Consider the following 21,360-nt stretch of genomic DNA (forward strand, 5'->3'; position numbering starts at 1 on the left):
CTCTCTGCCCAGCTGAACGGGCCCTGAACAACTTGTGAGTGTTAGATGGTTGCAAAGTCTGTCAGGACCCAGAAGCGCGCGCGCGCGCGCGCGCGCGCGCGCGCGTGTGTGTGTGTGTGTGTGTGTGTGTGTTTTCTTAGTCCAGACCCAATGAAGGGCTTGTGAGGCAGCTTCTGACCCCCACGCCTTCATCCCCCCCCCAGTCCTATAGTGAGCCTAGGCCCTGGGGAATCACTGCCCTGCCCTTAGCTTGGTAACTTAACCAACTGTGGTGGGGCCAAAAGCACCCTCTCCGGTTTTCTCAAGGACAGTCGGGTGGGAGGACTCCCCCTATCCCGTAGCAGCTGGCTTTTCCGGAACACCTTCCAGGCTTAGCTTGCTGAAGGAATCCCCTCCCCGCCCCCCAGCAACTCCCCAGGGCCAGGCTGGGGCAGACTGTTCTGGGCTCCTCCGCAGTAGAGGCAGGGGAGGAGAGCTCAGAGCTCCTTCCCCCAAAGTCAAGGTTGCTTTCCCCACCCTGGTCCAGACCAACCGTGGGAAAGTGGCTACCTTGCCTCCCAGGGCCTCTCCCTCCAAGGCCTGGGCAAGAAGCCTTTGAATACTCTGATACTTCGCGGAGTCAGCAGTCTCTCCCCCGGCTCCCACTCCCGCCCATTTCAAGCTGGGCTCAGCTCAGTGCGGGGTACAGCGGGTTCCTAATCAGCCCCAGGTTTGATAAGCTTCTGATTAAAAGAGCTGTCCCTCCGGTCCCGCTGCTTTCACTGCTGCCCCTCCCAGGAGCCCCAAGGGAGGGGCCCCGAAGTTGCCGCTGCCCGTGGGTCTCTTCTATAAGCAGGCGGCTTGGGAGCCTTGCCGACACCTGCATCCTTGAGATGGAGTTCGGGAACGCAGAGTTTAGGTCACCGGCGTGAGCTGCATCCCGGCGCCAGCAGCTCTCGCTACCAGTGATTGTGCGTGGCCTAAGGTCATTGGCTGCTCTGCTCAGGAATGGAGAAGGGTTCGTTTAGAGAAAATTTATTTATTGCTTCTACCTCCCCCTCTCTTTTTTTTTGTTTTTTGGTTTTTGTTTGTTTGTTTGTTTAAGTGCTCTTTCACAAACTTCACGTTTCTGCTAGGAAAACGGGGGTGGGTGTCGGGAGTCATATTTTGTTTGTAAGCTGGAAGCCTCGAGTAGGATCAGGCCTTCTCTCTCAAAAGGAAGTCTCTGGAAGGCCATACGTATTGATCTGCGCCCAGGAGCTATTAAAGTTGGGGACTATCTTTCCCCACTTCACAATCGGAGAAACAGAGGCACTCTGGGATCACCTGGGTTGAAAAGCTGGCTGATTCCTCAGTCACTAACCATACAGTTCTAGGGTACTTAGTCTTCCCAGGACACAACTTGGTATTTCCCATCATGCCCTGTTTCTCCCATTCACCTGAATTTGCTCTGGGAATGACCTCACAGAAGCTCGGAGCTTTGGTTGGGTCTTGGGTGTCCCCTCTGTATTTTGAAGTTGGAGATGGCCGGCCCTACTGTCTCTGGACTGAATAAAAGTGACCTCTTATTGAAGAGCGTTGGTCAGCTGCTGCAAGGGTGGGCACTTTGCTCTTCCTTGGCCCCTACGATTTATTTGGATTTAGGGACTGCGCAGTAGGAAGTTCTTGGGGCTGATCAGATGGCCCGGAAGGGAAGGCAGCTCTGATGGACTGGCCAGCTCTCATTTGCGTTCTATCATGCAAGTCTAGGCTTTTTTTTTTTACCCCCAAGGGACCGGGAGGCCCCACCCCATCAAGTCTACCGCATCAACTTGAGCTTTGGCAAAACAGGTGGGGTATGTGCTTATAGAAATTTAGTAATATCATGCAAGTTTAAGATTTTCAAGACTCCACATTGCTTTTCACCCATTTGAGATCAAGGGAAGAGCATCAGCCTCTGTTTCTCAACAGGGAAACTGAGGCAAGGAGCTGAGGCACTACTGCCCAGGCACAGGTAGCGACAGTTCCCCCCACACTTTAAAATGTTTTCTTTGTTTGGGGGGTATTGGAAGAGTGAAGGGCAGATATGAGGGGACAGAGATATGAGTGGGACTGAGGTGCATGGTGTGAAACTCACAAAGAATCAATAAAGGGTTAAAACATTTTTCTGGCCTGTAGGGATGATCACCACTGCAGTGGTCAGAATTAGGCTCTCTTAGGCTCCAGGTAGGCGTGAGGAGTGGGGCGGGGAGAAGGACTCAACCCAACTGTAAGGGTCCTTTCTTTCTGCCCCTACAAGCTTTCCTAAAGGCGTTGGGTGTCTTGGTGTCAGGCTGTGCATCCCAGAGAGGTAATAAGCCCTGGTAATTACTCTCTACATTTAAAGCGCAGACCGTTGAACTGGCTCCGAGTAATTAATGAAAGTTGGTGCGGGCAGGGGGGGGGGGGCGGCCGGCTGATTTACATCCCTGAGTCAAAACAGGGTCAGCGGAGGAAACTCAGTCCTCTGGGCCAAGCGGCCCGTGCGCGAGAGCCGGCGGTGTTGTTTGTTTTTGAGAAAGGCAACTTCTCGGTTTGGAGGAGGGTGAGGGTTTTTACACCTAACTTGCTGGAGGCTCTGTTCAGCATTGGAGGGCTGAGGCATAGAAGAATTGGGGAGAGCTCGGGATTTTAATTGGGAAAACGATAGGGTGGGTTTCCACCACAGAGCTGGAAGTCCTAGGGGTGGGAGTGGGGTGGGCGGGGAGCACTCTACCGCTGACTTGAATTCGGGAATCAGGTACCCTCCGCGCGCCCCTCCCCCACCCCCATCCCGTTCTAGTAGCCCCAATGCCCTTGCCTTTTCAGGACTCGAATTGACTCTGCTTCTTTTTGCTGCTTCTTTAGGGTACAGCACGGTCACTTTCGATGGGGCACCCAGCTACGGCCACACGCCCCCGCACCACGCGGCTCAATTTCCCAACCATTCCTTCAAACACGAGGACCCCATGGGTCAGCAGGGCTCGCTGGGTAAGTGGATGGGAAAGATGCGGGTCTTTGGCCAATGCCTCCATCTATATCCGCTTCCTACCCGAATTTCCTAGCCCCAGCAAATTGGGGAAGTAAGTAGAGCGTATCCAAAAGGACCTTAGAAATAATAGCTTGTTTACTCTATTTGAAAGATGGAATCTTCTTTCATTTAAAGTATGTTATGGAAAAATGCCATCCAGGCAAGGCTACCAAAGCCAGAGAATGACTGCAATTTAACCTAAGTGAGGAAGTTCTCTGAGCTCAGAGCCGGCCTCACACAGCTGGCGCCAGGCTCCAGTCCGAGGGTCAACGCGCGCTCTCCCCCGCACCAGAACCCCTTCCTGTGCCTCACACTCCTGAGTCCCGCTCACTGCTGCCCTTGGCTCTCTGGCAGGCGAGCAGCAATACTCGGTGCCGCCCCCGGTGTATGGCTGCCACACCCCTACTGACAGCTGTACAGGCAGCCAGGCCCTGTTGCTGAGGACGCCCTACAGCAGGTAAGAAGGTGCGGAGCACCAGTACTGGGTCCTGGCGATCCGGAGGTGTAGTTGAGCGGGCAGCGAGGGAACACCAGAGCCTGGGCTTCGCTGATAACAGGAGGCAAAGGAAACCAGACACTCAAAGCAGGTGCCCAGGGTTCTTGCTTTGATATACATGAAGGCCATTATGTTTGGAAATTTAAAAAAAAAAAAAAAAAAAAGGAGCTGCAGCCTTCACGGGTTGTTCCTTTTCTTTGATTTTTAGACTCAGAAGTTTTCTGACCTAGTACTTGCTCTATAGACCAGTTTGGCCTCGAACTGAGGGATCCGCCTGTCTCTGTCTTCCCAGGGATGAGATTAAAGGCATCCCAGGGATGAGATTAAAGGCATGCGCCACCATGCCCAGTCATATTATTTCTTAACGATTTTTGTTGGGAGCCCTTCAACCTCCCCAGTATCAAAAATTAAGGAGCAAGGGTTAAGGTCTCACTCTCACTCCGTTCTTCTAGCTAAAGCCTTCGGCGCCAACTGGCCTCATAGGCCAAACTACTTAAAACTGCATACAGTGGGCCACATCCTTCCTCTCACCCTTGCTCTCTAGAGTTTTGGCCCTTGGCAGGCTTTTGTGGACGTGGTTTGTGGCTGCCGTGTGTGCTCTCTGGAGCTAGACCCTAGGCGGGTGTTCAGGGAAGCGTGTGCAAGGGCGCACACAGCAAGCAAGCCCTTCCTTCTTGTTCCCGGGGGAAGGAAGACCGGCTGCTCCCTCCCCCTTCTCTGGTCTCTAGTTCCACTCTGCACCTTTTCTTCCCCAAATTTATTGTTCAACTTTGGGTGAACTTGGCCGGCATCCCGCGTCTCAGATAGCGTTGCTTAGTAACTGCGATGCATACACACCGTCCCCGACAGGCTGGAAGGTGCTGCGGGCCGGCCTTGGCTGCAGAGGATTGGGTGCGCATTACCTCACCGCTCCCTCCTCCCCGGGTACTGAGAGGATCCTGACACCGACTGCCCCAAACCCATCCCCATCCTCCAGCCCCTCGGCTCCGGGAGGTTGACGTCAAGGGAAGGAGGTAGTGAGGTAATGAAGGAAGGAAAACCGTCTGTCTTGGGAGATTGGGTGGGAGACTGGCCGTGCCTGGGGACCTCCAGTCCCCCAGGTGGAGGAGGGGCACGTCCATGCTCTAGACTCTGAAGCTTGCAGTGCAGGGGTGAATTTTAGGATCTCAGGTGCATTTATGAAATTGACTTTAGGGCTGGTCTGATTCTCCCATCGAGTAGAGAGGCACAGACTAAGAAACCTTTTCTATTTGGATCTTGGATAGCGCATCACTTTTTTTCAGGCAGGAGGGAGAGAAATGTATGCACAAGGAACAGAGATGGACACTTGCCTTTTCTCCCTTCCCTAGCTAGAAAGCCGTCCTGGGCTGGCACTGCCGAGGCAGCATGCTACGCGGAGGCCACAGTCCCAGTAGTGTCAAAGCACCAGCATGAGTACAAAATTGGTGTGCACTGCTGCTGGAAGCCTCTTCCCTTATGGGGTGGTGGCAGCGGGCCACAGACATCCTTCCTGTCTATTGCTAGAGTGTCATTGTTGTTATTCTAGTAGCTATAAGGGAGGCCGCTGGAATAGTTCCCTGTGTGAAGACCTTGGTCCCCTCAGTCAGGAAGAAGAGCATGGTGTGGGAGTGCACCAGCACCTTCTTGGGTGATGGGGATGGGCAAGGTGTAACTCTCTCTCTCTCTCTCTCTCTCTCTCTCTCTCTCTCTCTCTCTCTCTCTCTCTCTCTCTCTCTCTCTCTCTCTCTCTCTCTCTCTCTCTCTGTGTGTGTGTGTGTGTCCTCGCTTCTGCCCAGTATTGAGGGACTCTGAGAAGGGTGCCTGTCAGAAGGGCTGAGCAGCCACAAGAGGGTGTTTTGGATAAAGTGATCACAATTTATGACTTAGAATCATTTTTTTTTCAAATGAAGTTGCCATTATGGATTTTTGACTTAGGGAGAATATGTGATGGATTTTGACTTGGGGATGAATCTACGGTTTTTAATCAAGACTGTACTGATTGTTACAGTTTTTGTCTCTGGGACCTTTTGCGTGCCAAGCATTCACACTACCACTGGACTATGTTGCCCTACACCAAGACCATAGTTTATGTACAAAACACATTTTCTAGCCTAGCTTTGGACTAGTCATAGTTGACTGACCTTAAATAAATACGTGTGTATCCATTTATTCTTTCTAGGACATTCTAAAACTTGTTTTGATCTTTTTTTAAAAAACACTGATCTCATAAAAACACAATTTTCTCCTACTACAGAAATTTCCTAAGTAGAAGCATAGCAAGAGCAATTGTGACCCTTGAAAGAAAAGAGATTACTCCCTTAAAGCATTCTCTTGAGTCTTTGATGCTCCTCTCACCTCAGATTCACGGTATTAGCAATCCCTCTTCCAAATGCACATAAAATTTCCACAGGAAGGATGAGTGGGCACATACACACCTGAGGTTGCACACTTCTTTTCTAGTTCTAAAAAAAAAAAAATTGGATGGTGTTTAAACATTTACATGAGTGCAATGTTTAAGCAGTGCAGAAAATGGGAGCAAACTTTAATTGCTACATGGTTTAACTTCTGAATTCCAGTGGTGTGGTCCTTGGCTCGCTATCTTTTTCGTTGTGAAGTTGAGAACACCTGGGAAAGGCTTGCTGCTGCACTTGGTACCCCGAGGCAGACTGCTCTTCCTTTGCTCCCCACACCACAGCCCTCTCCGTCTTCCCAGGCTCGGGATCTAGTTTCTGTCTCTGGTTTGAGATATAGGAAATGGCACACCTCTGGTGTGCGGCTGCTTTGAAGACAGTCTCAGCGGTTCAGCTCTTTTGTCCCCTGCATCATTCTCTTTTCTCTGCAGTAGCATGCTCAGCTCATCCACTGATCTTACTATCTGTGAGGTAGATACTATAATGTCCAGCTTACTGATGAGGGGGTAAGTTTAGAAACTTAAGATAACTTGATAAAGAGAGTCCAAAGCCCATCTGTACTACGAACTTGAGTGAATCTGGACCACTTCCTTGGATTGTGCCCCTTTCTATGCCATGATCGTTTACTCAAAAAGAGTAAGTGCAAACGCTTTTGTAGACCAATTATGTCAGGTGCCTGTGTAAAGTACCTTAGGGGTATTGACTTCTTTAATCCACATCACTATCTGAATTAGGCGATGGGTTTTCACCTCCATTTTGCAAAGGAAGAAAGTGAGATGTGGTTTTTTCCACCAGTGGGACATGGTAAGAAACATAATTTTGACCTCAAATTCAGATAGTGAGGATCCAATCCATTCTTTTACTCTCTGCACTCTGCTCCCCCCACTATCAAATGGCTGAGGGCCATTCCCGGAAGGTGGCATGTGTCCTCATTCCTATTATCACCCATAGTGCAAGTCCACTTCACTCACAGCTCCTGTAGAGAGTGTTATGGGCACTCTTTTCCCTGGGGGGTATTGTCAAAATCAGTATCTCCAGACTCTTTCGGCTTCATTTTTTTGTTGTTGCACTTTTACTCCTTTTTCCATTAATTAATTTATTTAATCACTTTACACCCTGATCGCAGTGCCCTCCTTCCTCTCCTCCCAGTCTCACCCTTACACCCTTTCCCCATTTTTCCTCCCCTTCTCCTCAGAGAAAGGGAGGCCCCTCATGGGTACCAACCCACCCTGGCACATCAAGTCACAGTAGGACTAAGTGCATCCTCTCCCACTAAGGCAAGACAAGTCAGGCAACAGAGCCAGAGGCAGCCACTGTGTAATTGTTAGGGGACCCACATAAAGAACAAGCTGCACATCTGATCAGCTTCATCTTTACCATTGGGCAAATAGCACTGGGATCACGCTCAGTACAGTAGAAGCCTCCTAAAGACACCTAGAGTACAGATCTTTCTTCTCCTCTTGTCTGGGCTGCTCTGGGAGCACTTCTTTTGGGCTTAACTGGTTTGTGCTTGCCCAGAAGCAAGGTCTCAGGGAAGAGTGGACCCCATGATCTCCCAGAGTGGGGATTAATGAAGTCCAACCTCATGCATCAGAACCCATTGCAGTTTCTACCCAGAAAGGCAGCTAGCTGGGCATTGTTTCCAGGTCTGTTTGGCTCTTCAGCTTGCTAGCCTACTCCTGCTGTGGGAGCTGCCACTCCCTATGGCATGGGGTGAGCCAGCCTCACAGCCACTTTGAAAAGGTCTGGGCACTGTGTTTGAAACATATTCCTATTTGTAGTGATTTTTCCCTCTCACTCTAGTTTTTTTTACCCACCCTTTTGCCTTTTCTATTAGCTTTTGTATGTCTTTCTTTTAAAAAATTGTATTTATTTGTTTTATGTGCATAGTGTTTTGTTTGTCTGTATGTCTGTGTACTACATACATAAAGTGACTAAAAGGGAGTGTTAGATCGCCTAGGGCAAGAATTATAGATGGCTGTTAGCCTCCATGGGAATTGAACTCCAATTTTCTGGAAGAGCAGCCAGTGCTCTTAAGGGCTGAGCCATCTCTCTAGCCTGGTGGTTCTCAGCCTTCCTAATTCTTCGACCTGTTAATACAGGTCATGTTGTGGTGGTCCCAACCATAAAATTATTTAATTGCTACCTCACAACTGTAATTTGGCTACTGTTATGAATTGTAACGTAAATATGTGATATGGAACCCTTGTGGGGGTTGCAACCTACAGGGTGAGGACCACTGCTCTAGCCCATAGCTTTATTTGGCTTTCTTTAGCTGTGGTACAGGGTTAAGTGAGAAGAATTTTTTTTTGCCCCATGTTTGCTCTTTAGCAGGTAGCATCTCTTCAATTCTAAAAACTTATGCTTCAAATGCTCTAATGGAATGCTGATGATGCTCTAATACTGATGTGGTCAGGAGAGTCCCTGACCTACAGGGGATCAACCACCTTAGAAGCCATAGAGTTTCTGTGGAATTTTGGAGGCTGGAGGTCAAAGGGATATCCATGACTTACCACGTGGACTGGACTTCAATTAAGTCATAAATCAGACGACAGCTGTACTCAGAATAAAATCACCATTAATTTTGCCTGTCCTCACTTGTGGAACCATGCACATTAAACAGTATATTTTTATATACCACAACACGACTGTTTGTTTCCCACAGAAGCAGGCAGAAGGTGGAAGGTCTGAAGTGGTATCCAGGGTGGTGGGCCATGTTATCAAAGCCACAGGCTTGAATTGAATCCGTCTCCAGGGAGGGAGAAAAATCTAGTTCCAAATATTCCTGTAACGTGTGTGCTAACCAAGTGTTTATTATTAGAAATTGAATCCCTAGTGGGGTTTCCTTTGGTTGGCCAGTGAGCTTGAGAGAAAATACAATACCAAGAGAATGACTATGAAATAATTATTCACTGTAACCTGCTGGGCAGAAAGTTCAGGGCAGCCAGCCTCCATGGCGCCATGGAGGGGGAAATCAGTGCAGGAAAAGAGCTGTGGAAGTCTCTCCTCGTCCACCTTGCTTAAGGGGTAGAGGCAAGGCCACGGAGACCTCTCCCTTGGTACAGGGCTAGGCCGACATAGCAGAAGCCCTTTACCTCAAAGGCCTAACACCACTGCCTGGTATCTCTACTTATAAAACAAAAAACAGAAGTGTTTGACTGTCTTTTAATCTGATGGGGAAGCTTTGCCTCTGCTGAGATTCTCTTTGTCCAGCCACAGAAGGAGTGGCAGAAGGAACTGTGATCCCAAACAGGTTAGTTAGCGGATTCCGAGAGGATCCTTTCTGCCTTGTTCAGCTGAATATAGTAAACACACTTAAAGATGAAAACGTGCTTACGTCCACTGCATTTGAAGAGTGAGGGAGTTTCTGGTCTAGATACTAGTGGAGTTTTTTTCTCCCCTTCCTTTCTTTTGTGTAGAGGTCAAGAACACAGTAATTCTGCAATCCAGGCCAAAACAAACTATATGATCTACTACTGATTTCCTTTTAAGTCCCCCTTTTTGCTAGGGCTGACTTCCTTTTATTTTACTCCAACTCGCATTAATCCCAGCTATAGAAGTTTCTTTCCTCTCTCCCTTGCCTCTGACTTCAAACATTTCTTACATAGGAAACAAGTGACTTAAAAAAATCTCCTTAAAATATAAAGGATATCATGACTTTGGGAATATATTTTAGCAGCCTGTAGCATCAGAATCCACTTCCGATCAGGCAGAGCTTAATGGTTGGAGCTGAACTGTCTACGTGACCACTGGGCCTGCCTTGAGCCAAACCACCTGCTTATCTAATCCCTTCTGGGGATGAAGTGCCAGAGACTGACCACAGCCATTCAGTGAGTAAATGCTTCACTTGCCAGAGGTCAGTATTCCCTGGATGCTGCTGCCTCTTTCCACAGGCTTCCATGATGAGAGGTGGGTGTTGCCTGATTGCTCAGGGAGATCAGAATCTGCCTAAGGGGTGACTCAGTGTCTTTAGCTCGCGTTGGCATTCTGTGCTATGTGCTGCAGCAGTAATTGTCGCCGTTACTTCCATTGGCTTTCGAGGAAAAGCTGTGCCATGCAGCCCCTGAGCTACTGTGGAGCTCCAGCCAGCAGAAGGCAGGATATGGTTAAGGAAGTCCGCTAGTAGCTTGGAGATTTTCCTCTATCCATTCTCGCCCAATCCATCTCCCTACATTCCCTCTTTTGAAGCCCTGTAGCTGAGATATCAGAACAACTGAAGGGTTGGTTGGGAGGTCAGTCACCTGGCAGGGAGAATGCACCATCCATAGTGAGTAGGAAGGGATACAGGAGGCATCTTGCTTCCTTGCAGCTTCCAGGAGTCACTGGTCCTGATGTTCCTTTGTGTGTGTCATCTTTCACCTCCAGCCTTTCTCTGTCCTGCTATTGTATAAATGATAGTACAGGCTCAGATGTTGAGTCAAGCCCAGGACCCTCTAAAGGAGCAGGAAGGGTGTCATCAGGCGTTCTAGCACCAGGTACCCCCTTGACTCCCAGACCTTGTCTAACAAATGGTGGGGATGACTTCATGAAGTTGTTGGGAGCGATACCCAGAACGTGCAAATGTGCCAGATAAGATTCGACAGGTTAGGAGATGGTATACTCTCTACACTGCCCTCGGAGAGCCATTATGAGAATCAGCCTCTTTGAGCCTTATGGTACCCTACAGAATGAGACGAAGATTAATTTTCACACCTGATAGATGGGAAATCTGAGGCACAGAGAGCCGAACAGCAATTTGCTCTGATTTTTCACATAGACTCACAACATAATCCCATTGACCCCTAAGGGCTTCTGTAGAGAAAGATCACAGTGAGAAAATATCTTTTTAGAATTAGTAGTAGTATTTAAAAATTGTATTATGAGATTATTGCAAGAGTTTGATTATTATATAGATGGCAGTGAGAACTAGGCACAGATGCCAAACGCTTCCAAAGGAACAGGGCATACCAAATGCCACTCGTAAGTACCACCGTCCAGTAGAAACATGATATGAGCCATTCGTGTATTTGAAATGTGCTAGTAACCACATTAAAATAAGAAGAAAAAGAAGCTTGTTATAAAACATTGTACTTGACCCCATATAGCCCAAACTTTATCTTAATGAGGCTCTATTTTCAGTGTTCAAAGACCCCACAGGCTAGTGATTTCCATATTGGACAGTGCAATGCAGAGTTTTTATTAGCTATCTTGTAGGAAAACACATGTGCATAAGTTATACGTTCTGTATTTGAGAAAATTCTTTCTAGGGATCAAGGAAATACATTTAATGATATTTGTTTGTGACAGCTTTTTGTATGACGCAATTAGCAATCAATGGGACTGTGCATTGAGTCTTAGGAAAATCTCTAGATATTTGGGAGTCACTCATTCTTACGTACCAGCTTCTGCCACTCACCTTATTTCTCAGCTTTTCTTGAAAACGATCATGTTCTGGGTCTCATGTAAGGATTAAATCAGTCCAGAGAGACCCCGCGTCCCAACGGGGCCCAGGAAAATTGTCAGCTGCAGCTGAGTGATTTTAGTTGGTGAACAGTTTTTTAAAAATCAGTGACAAAAATCTAGAGCTACCTGGGGAATACAATGCTCGCTGGCTGAGATTAATGGCAAGACTAATAAACGCGTCGCTTGATGAAAAGGCACAGGAGAACAAAAACCAGCAGAGAGGGTGTGGAGGAGGCCACTTATTAATGAACTGTCAGCCCACAGAAAGTTCAAGAAACTGTGCTGTGGTAGAGGCTGCAAGGCTGGCTCGTCTAATAAAAAGTTGGGGTCTTTCAGGAATTAATTACATCAGCCTTACAGAAAGAATTCGTGGAATTGTGAGACGCAGTGGCACAGACCAGCACGGGCTGCTGCAGCAAATGGAGACGCTCCAGGAGAGACTAACCTTTTTTTTTTTTTTTTCCGTTGATATGTAGGACATTGTGGCCCTATAATAACTAGTCAGACCCAGGGATGAATGATGGGCCCAGATATACACTGATTAATGAAGCGACACATACTTGGAGTTTGAAGTCATTTTACTTTTCATATGCAAAAAATCTCCTCCTGGAAGCTGATTTCCCTCCTCAGCCTATGTTCTGGCCTTAATGAGTTCTAAATAATTTGCAGAGAGATTAGAAGAGAGTCAGATGGACTCTGCTGTTGTTTATCAGGCAAGGTTGGGAGCCAGCGAGCACACGCAGGATTCACTGATTCAGAGCAGTGTGACTTCTGTCAGCTCTCCACAAGTTCTCAGTTCAGTTGGCCCAGAAAACTCTTTTCTGAATTAAAAAAAACAAAAAAACAAAAAAAAAAAACCAAAAAAAAAACCTCGTATGGCTTGTGCCAGATGAAGCAACAGAAAGGAATGCTGGGACAAGACAGGAGATTGTCCGGGATTTGTGATCTGGTTTCATGCATTAGGTATTGGATGCGTCTTATCTCGGTTTCACTTCTGCTGTGAAGGTAGGGTGAAAATTTTCTGGAACCATTAATCTATTGGGCCTCAGGTTTCATGATTAACCCTTTCAGGGCTTGGTCATTGTAGATTTCTGGTCACTGGTTTATGTGTTAGTAGTGAGAAACACAATGGAAAAAGAACAGTTCTTGGCTGGTTTACATGGAGATATATTTTCACCTTTGAGGTATTAATGTAAATCATGGGCTGTTTAAGTTTTTTTTTTTTTTAACTTCACTCGCCTTGCACTAGGATTATAAAATACATGCAGAATAATTCGGTGCCTGTGTGCTGGGAGTATTGCCCTGTATTTTTGCTCGTCACATCCTTGGGTATTAGCCCACTCATCACCTATCACTCTGACCTTTTGGACCCTCATAATCCACATGATACTTATCCTTTTGATTAAACAAACGTAATGGCCTTTTCATGAATAATTAATCTGCTGTCATTTTGCTCTCAGCTTCAGGCCTTTAATTTTAATGTTGAGCTATCCAGCCTGTGTTACCATTCAAAGCCTTACTCCCCTGCCCATTCCCCTCCAAGGTTTAATATCTTTTTAGAAACTCCAAAGTTCACTATACTGAGGCTTTTTTCTTTAATAACTAAATTACTCTCACCTTTTCTGCTGTGTGTGTGTGTGTGTGTGTGTGTGTGTGTGTGTGTGTGTGTGTGCGCATGCGCACGTGCGCAGAGATCAGTGGTATAAAATGAAAAGCATTTCAGATTCACATGTTCATCATCATTTTAGAAAATGCGGAGGTACATACTCTAAAGTAAAAACTCAATTTTCTGTCCTTGTGTATGTGGCTGTGTTTCTAACTGTGATGTTTTCCACAGTGACAATTTATACCAAATGACCTCCCAGCTTGAATGCATGACCTGGAATCAGATGAACCTAGGAGCCACCTTAAAGGGGTAAGGAACTTATTCCTGTTGAAATCATTTTCACAGTATTTATAGCTTCTGAAGGGACAATAGGCCTAGGCCCAGAAGGGGGCATAGCTCACAGTGGCACTCAGAGACTTTTCTCCCTCTCCCATTAGGAGGGGTCTGTTTAACATTAAATTTTCAAAAATGTAAATGGGATGGTTTTTGTCTGGAGCAAGGGACAAGGACTATTGGGACGCCTCAGTGTGGCCTTTCTTTGTTGAATGTTTTACAATTCTTCAAAGGCGCCGTGCCCATGAAACTTCACTGAGTATTTAGGTTTCCGCTGGCGCTATCACTGATGCAACCATTATATTATCTTATCAAGAAATGCTCTGCATGTACAAAGTCTACAATCTGGACTGTATCGGTGTGATGTTGATTTGAACAGTCTGAAGTTAAATGTGTCCACTCCAGGTTGTACTGACAGGCTTTGCTCACATAGATGTACAACAACCACGGGGGGGTTGGGGGCCCCCTGCTGCTGAACAACCATGGGTGGGCCCCCCCCGCTGCTGCCAAATATGTATAGAGCTTCTCTTTGCGCCTAAAAAAAAAAAAGAAAGCAAGGACAGCAGGCGGGGCTGGTTTTCAACAGTCTAAGAGCTCACTTGCAGTTTCTAACAAGTCGGAGAAGATGACCTCAGGTGCTCTCCTAGGCCACTGCATCTTGGCTTCTGGACTCCAGGCACTGTCACCCGTGTTACAGATGAGTTAACACCATCCTACAGAGTCACATCGCTTTCCAAGTCCTCATCCGGTTAGCGGGAGAGCTTGGATTCCCAAGCCGAGATCTGATTTCCAAAGCTCAGACTCTGTGTAGCTTTTCTGGGGGTGCCTTGGACCCCAACCAGTGGGACTGGGCATGTATTTCAGCACTCTTGACAAGACTGTTAGTTTCAAAGCTTCTCCCTGGATTCCGGGAGCCAGGGGGCTTGCCGGAACCATGCCTCCTCCCTATATTCCCCATCTCCTACCTTTCTTCTCTTCTAGAATGGCTGCTGGGAGCTCCAGCTCAGTGAAATGGACAGAAGGGCAGAGCAAGTGAGTGGACAATGGCTTTGTTGACCGGCATCTGGGGCAAAGTAGGAGTTAGGCCTTACGTGGGGAATCAGGGTAGAAGTTGGGGGCGGAGGAGAGCTATCTATCTTTACATCAGCCTTCTTGTTTATTGTAGACCTATTGCAGACCACGTGGAGCTGGCGATATTTTTCTCATCAGTATTCACGCAAAGCAATTTTAAAAATCCATGCCGCTGGAACCCTGCTCATGTCCTTGTCTCACAGAGCAATCTATCTGTGGCGTCGAATGTGTTCCTTGTAGGTCAAGCAGGTCTTTCGGCCTTGCTTAACTTAACCTCGCTTTCCCCCATTGATTTACATTTTCCAGGGAGAGCTGACTTTTTACTGACTCTGTGGGTAGATTTTGCAAAGGCATCCATCCCCACGTGTGCACTCGCTTCGCCAGCCCTGTAGGCTGTGCTCTGGGACATTTTTGGGGCTGTCTTTTGATTTTATTTTCTCTGCTTAAACATCAGGACTGGCCTTCATCTTCCTTCCTTTGTTGGTTCTTATAGGATCGCCTTCAGCCATCAGAGGAGTCACATTTTTGTCTTCTGAGACCTCTCCCTCTGTCCTTCTGTTGTTCTGCTATTTTATCCAGGTGTCTATTCAGATCTCCGTGGATCTGAAAGCAAAGCAAAGACCTCTATAGTTCTGAAGCATTCCCCTCTCCATTTCCATTAAGTTTCCTTGCTTTTTGGGTTCTACCCTTCACCATTCAGAATCCAGTAATTCTCCCCAGGTGAAATGCCAGAGTGTGATTCTGAAGTATGCAGTGTGTTTTAATTTTCAAATACTATTCATGCCAGAATACAGGCTTCATGGTTTGAGTCCAAGAACTACGGGCAAGGAACCCTGGCATGTATTTGATCCTGAGTCCTGCCACAATTGAGACAATTTTGATATCTTTTTATTTAACCCATTATTTTTTTTTTTTTGAGACAGGGTCTCACTGTGGAACCTTGGTTAGCCTGGAACTCACTGTGTAGATCAGCGTGGCTAGGAACTTATAGAGATCCTCCTGCTTGGGCTCCCAAGTAGGACACCATGCCTGCCTCAACTGTGTAAAATATAGCCCTTGGCAGTGGCTGGAAATTGCCGCTAAGTGCAAAAAAAGGAGAAACATTTTTTTGCTGATTCATTACTTTCATCTTGGAAAAAGAGTTCTGACATAAAAGTGGATTTCTTGAATATTGAATTAACTTGGAGTGCTGTGTGAAAGGAATTAATTTTTCCTCAGTGATGAGAAACACTGACAGTTGGACTCATAATTTCAAGAAAAAAGTCATTTACATATCACTCATAAAAATGTTAGTTCTTAAAATTAAAATACCATGTACCTCAGACTGAACCTGTGCTTTCTACTCTGGAAGAGATGACTTTTTTTCTATCTATCTATCTATCTATCTATCTATCTATCTATCTATCTATCACCTTTCTATCTATCTACCTATCTTTCTAAAGATTTATTTTGTTGGCCTGGCATTTCAGCTCTCAGGAGGCAAAGGCAGGTGATCACTGAACTTGAGACCAGCCAGTGAGTTCAGGCCAGCCATGGCTAACTCAAGAGACCTTGTCTCACTCCCACCCCTAAGATTTTATTTTATTTTATTTTTTAATGGATGTTTTGCCTGTAGTGCCCACACAGGCCAAAAGAGGGCATTGGATCTCCTGGAACTTGTGTTACAGATGGTTGTGAGCTGGCACAAGGGTGGTGGGAATTGAATCCTTGCCCTCTGGAAGAGCAGTTAGTGCTCTTAACTGCGGAGCCATCGCTGTAGTTCTGCTTTGCCTAGTTTTTAATTTCCTCGCGTCCCTGGGGATCACATTGTTTTTATCACCTTGAATGGGAGAATCCTGTATCTCAGTTTCAGTTAGAAGGAAGGCATTTTGTGGAGTCTTTCTTTCCTCTCCCATAGATAAATGAATGTGTGTGTGTGTGTGTGTGTGTGTGTGTGTGTGTGTGTGTGTTGTCTGCAGATGAGTGTAGAGAAAGAAAAAAAAGGCCATTGGGCACTTTTTTCTATCATTTCCACATTATTGGCTTGTGGTAGGGTCTCTCCCTTTTGATTAGGTTGGATGGCCAGCAAGTAGCAAACTCTCAGGATCCGTGTGTCTCTGGCCCCCAATATTGAGGTTATAGGCACATGGTGTTATGTGTGGGTTTTTGTGTTGAATGCTGGGGATTTGAACTCCGGTCCTCATGCTTGCAGAGCAAGCACTTTTACCTACTGTGTCATCTCCTTTTAAAATGTGGGATCTTAGGACAAGATATTTCTGGGGAGTCCCCCTGAACATAAATTCTCCATTTTGAACACTTCTATTTCTGATGTCTTGTTCTGTCTACTTTGTTTGAAAACATTTTTCTTTGTGTGTTCTTAATGGCTGCTGACTTCCTAAGGCTGCTGACAAACCTCAGCTACCCTGCTGGCCTCTGTTTTGTCTCTTCTGAAGAAAATAGCCTGCAAAATGGAGAAACACATCAACCTTGACTGTGGTCCAAGTTATTAGAGCAAGGAGGAAGTTACTCTCTGGGGATGTGGTAGGGGGAGTGGGAAATCCAACACAATAGAAACTCAAAAGGAGTGCTGAGCAAAACCAATGTCCCTTTGCTGCTCCAAGAAGTTCCCAGACTGTTGGGAACACACAGTATTTGACCTGTGGATGCTGGAAAGGAAAAACCCAGGAGACTCCCAAGGAGTGATGTATGGGGGAAACAAAGCTGTGTATTTTGGTGGGGCCAAGGCTGTCAAAGCTGGAGAAAATCCCCACTAGACATGGTCTCATCCCTGAGAACCTCTGCCAAAAGAGATAGCTGAGGCTCCGGCTGGGAGCTCCTGCACAGCCAGCACCTCCCCTCGGCGCCTGCGCACACAATACCTGTCCCAGAGATTTACTTCTTAAAAACAGACAACCCGCTCTTAAGTAGCTCCGGGTGCTTCAGATGCCAAAGTAAAGGTGGGGAGCCCTGATTCCAGGAACATGAGCAGCTCTGTGAATAGACCGTCCCTGAGCTCACTCTTTGACTCTCTGTCCCAAGCCTTTGAAATGGCCCCACGTATGCTGTGGAAGCAATCCTCTTCCTTTTGGATTGCTGGGATAGAACTCCTATCTCTTGCATGCTAAGTGTGCTCTTTGCCACTGAGTTGCACCGCCCAAACCACACTTGTGTGTTTTTGCCTCGCCTTGGACCTGGCTGAGGTCTGATAGATGTACTTTCTGAAGAGTGGACTGCTTGGTTCGTTGGAGACTCAAGATTCAGGCCAGTGTCCTCCTCCCTCTGACTAGAGGAATACTTGCTCTGCTTTCTTGTTCTTACTCTCCCGTCTCTTTCTCTTTGAGCATTTACTAGTTAGCACATTTACTTTTAAAATTCTTTAAGTAGTTGTGAAAACCAGAACATTCAAGAAAAATGCAGTGATAATAGGGAAGGCGACAACCATCCCCCCAATCCAGTAGCCCAAAGGAGTATCGTTACCACTTGATGCACATTCCTTTAGACTTTCTGTGTGTGTGTGTGTATATATGTGTGTGTTTGTGTGTGTATATTTATATATATGTGTGTATATATATATGTGTGTGTATATATATGTGTGTGTGTATATATATATGTGTGTGTATATATATGTGTGTGTATATATATGTGTGTGTATGTATGTGTATATATATGTGTGTATATATATGTATATATACATATATATATATATATATATTCCTGTGCCATTTTCCTTCTTAAGAAATGATTGACTCTACCTGTTGAATCCAGTAAATACATATTGATAAACCATCATAAAATTGGAGTTTCAAACCTATAAGAGTGTTGATTATTGGGAAATATTCCCTTAAAATTATCGTAAAATTATTTCTAATTAAAAAAAAATTTGAGCACAGTAGGCTTATTGTCCAAAAGTATGTTTCTAGCTGTTATGTGCTAAGGTGAGAATTTTGTTCCTCTCATGAACACGAGAGGGAAATGACAGGTTTGTTTAGATCAAAACAAGAAAGGAAAGTGGTACCAGGGGGGCAACTTGGAAATGAGTATCATGGCGGTTTCTGCACTTGGAGACGAGGTGAAGTCCATGAGTGTTTTGATGGGTGTGGTGGGGCGAATGAACTGCTATAGGAAGAGAGAACACACGGGATGAGGGAAGGATGTGTTATGACTCAAGGAGTATTTCAGATCTGGCTCCTCCCAGCCTTTCTGAGACACCCTCCACCACCACTTATCCTTCTCTCTGTCCTCTGCCCAAGACGAGATAATAATCTCCAGCTACGGAGATAAAATACTGACTTAGAATGTACACTTCTAAAAAGTCTTGCAAATGTTTCTCAGAAATGAGGGACTACTGCATATTTTAGTAGGTGTTTCTCTACTGAAAACAAACACGCTTATTTGTCTTAGCTTTCTTCCCAATTCTTCACTTTTGAAACAAGCCACAGATGGATTGCTTCATAAAGCAAAGACGCTCACTTTATCTAAGATGAAATCGGTTTTCCCCTTGATTAGAAAATAACATAAATCTCTCATTAAAAAATAATTCAGCCAGTGCTAAAACATTACAAAGAGATTGTCCTTTATCTCACCACCTAGATAATTTTTTTAAAAAAGCAACTTTTATTGTGTGTGTATCTGCAGGAAGAAAACACTGGCAGTATGTCTATATTAACAGGCCGGAGTGTAGTTTAGGGGCGGTGTGCTTGCCTAGCATGACCAAGGGCTGATGGGAGGAAGTGCACTGAAGACACACCATAAAGACATCTTCTTCAGGCAGCTCTACGCAAATGAGAGCAGACACCCAAAGGCAAGAGTTCTGGCTGATTTGGGGAAGCAGGTCAAGAGAGGGTGGCTTTCTTTTAAAAAAAAAAGTTTTAGTTACTAGGCAACAGGAAGCATAGCATATTTGTTTGCCGGTGAGAATGATCACAACTGGATGTTAGACGGGACGATGGAGCAATGCAGGGGCCAGGGGAAGCCCCTTCGGCTCTGCCGAGAGGCTGGGTAGAAGCTGGAGTAGTTGCACAAGTGCTTGCGTGTACAAGGCCTTTTCCTTGTCACATGTACTGTAGAGAGTGTCTCTTTTGTATTTTAATTCTTGACGATGGCTTTTTTTTTTCCCCTTCTGGTAAAAGATTTTTATTAGCTGGGAAGTGGTGGTGCATGCCTTTGATTCCAGCAGTCAAGAGGCAGAGGCAGGAAGATCTCTGAGCTCACAAAACCGAAACTGGGGGTGGTGGTGCATGCCTGTAATCCCTGCACTCAGGGAGTTGGAGGCAGGTAGATCTCTGTGAGTTCAAGGTCAACCTCGGCTACAAAGTGAGTCCAGGACAGCTACGGCTACACAGAGAATCCTTGTTTCAAAAAGCCGCCATCACCAACACCAATAAAAAGGATTTTAGTGTTATAGCACAACCAGAATCTCTTTGAGAGTGGGATTCACTTGAATTATTACATAGGGTTCCTTTGCTTCTTTGAGGTTTTTGTTTGTTTGTTTGTTTTCTGTCCTGGAGATGGAACCCATCTCCCCACTCAGTCCTTCCTGCATGTCAGGTGAGCATGCTGCCTCTGGGACAACCTCATCAGCCCGTTTGTTTTGCTAATCAAGGTAATTTTGAAGGGTGGGTCAGACGGGATTTTTTGTTTGTTTGTTTGTTTTGAAGTTTTTAACCCCCACGTGTCTCCATCGCAACTGGAAATGCAAGCGTTTAGTGCCCAGAACCCTGTGCTGGTCCAAGACTGAGGACTGAGGGCCATTGGTTCATTTCTGGAAGTTCTTGCATAGTTGGAATAGCTTTTCTCAGATGCAAGAGTGAGCGAGCGAGCTGGATGTGTCCCTCTGAGAACCGAGGTGTGAAGGTCCCCAGTCATCTTTTCCATCACAGGGATGAGCGGCTCACCTGTCATTTAGGTTTAGGGTCCTGCTGCTCCTCAGGTGAAGCCGGTAGAAGCATCTGGCCGTAGAGCCACGCTATCGAGACCACGGAAGAACCCCATACGTTAGATGGAATAGCGAGTCTGATAGATTAGCACGCCATGGCCAGGGACATATGAGGACAGTCCCGACAGACACTTCTTGTGTGGTCTGATGATGTAGTCTGTGAGACTAGGGGTTCCCGTGTCTGTGTGTTCATGTAGGAAGGGAAGTTCCACCTGAAAACGTTGTGCTGAGCATCCAGCGCCAGCAGACACCGGGTACAGAGTGTCTTGTGGCTCTGTTCTGAGTGTGAAATATGACGAGATCAGCTAGGAGAAGTGTGAGTGCCATTGCACGTGGTGACGATTCTGCTGCAAGTAAGGGCTGATTTATTATAAAGTGGGAGAAGTGGCTATGAACCACCTAGTCTGTGTTTCTTATTAAACCGTGATTGAGGACTAGGCTGCATGGCGAATGGAGACAAATGAGCCATATCTATAAAGAAACCTTCAAAAAAGGAGTTATAGTCAAGGTTTAGCAATAACAGTGTGGATGTAATAAACGGGCATCTTTTATTTTATTTATTTATTATTTTTATTTTTTTAATATATTTTATTAATTTATTCATATTATGTCTTAATTGTTATCCCATCCCTTGTAGCCTCCCATTCCTCCCTCCCTCCCATTTTCCCCTTACTCCTCTCTCCTATGACTGTTCCTGAGGGGGACCTCCTCTCCCTGTATATGCTCATAGGGTATCAAGTCTCTTCTTGGTAGCCTGCTATCCTTCCTCTGAGTGTCACCAGGCCTCTCCATCCAGGGGATGTGGTCAAATATGGGGCACCAGAGTTCGTGTGAAAGTCAAACGGGCATCTTTTAAACGATAAAAAGGTGAAGAGTCCATATGCCAATTGCCCTTACGTGACTATTAGATAATCGTGCCCTTTTGCATAGGCAGAATCCCAGGTGTGACTGATGAAGTCAAAGGGGAATTCAGTATATTATTTTTATTGTATTTTTTAAAAGTTTATTTTTATTATTTTTAAATTATGTGTATATGTGCATATAGGAGCAGGTGCCTGCAGAGTCCAGAAGAGGGCATTG

The 21,360-nt window shown here is 46.0% G+C and overlaps 1 protein-coding gene across 3 annotated transcripts in view; it reads left to right on the plus strand.

The window, feature by feature from the left end:
• The first annotated feature begins 299 nt into the window (after nucleotides 1-299).
• Nucleotides 300-21,360, plus strand: part of Wt1 (WT1 transcription factor) — a 42,075-nt gene continuing 21,014 nt past the window's right edge. The window contains exons 1-5 of one of the 3 annotated variants that reach the window (XM_051144285.1): nucleotides 300-997; nucleotides 2,845-2,967; nucleotides 3,362-3,464; nucleotides 13,194-13,271; nucleotides 14,277-14,327. In XM_051144285.1, coding sequence (XP_051000242.1) covers nucleotides 988-997; nucleotides 2,845-2,967; nucleotides 3,362-3,464; nucleotides 13,194-13,271; nucleotides 14,277-14,327 — 365 coding nt within the window. In that variant the 5' untranslated portion in view covers nucleotides 300-987. Of the gene's footprint in view, nucleotides 998-1,801; nucleotides 1,973-2,844; nucleotides 2,968-3,361; nucleotides 3,465-13,193; nucleotides 13,272-14,276; nucleotides 14,328-21,360 lie in introns of those variants that run through there. The other 2 variants (XM_051144283.1, XM_051144284.1) reach the window with 2 other exon arrangements.

The sequence above is a fragment of the Acomys russatus genome, chromosome 4, assembly GCF_903995435.1.
Source record: "Acomys russatus chromosome 4, mAcoRus1.1, whole genome shotgun sequence".
NCBI lineage: Eukaryota > Metazoa > Chordata > Mammalia > Rodentia > Muridae > Acomys > Acomys russatus.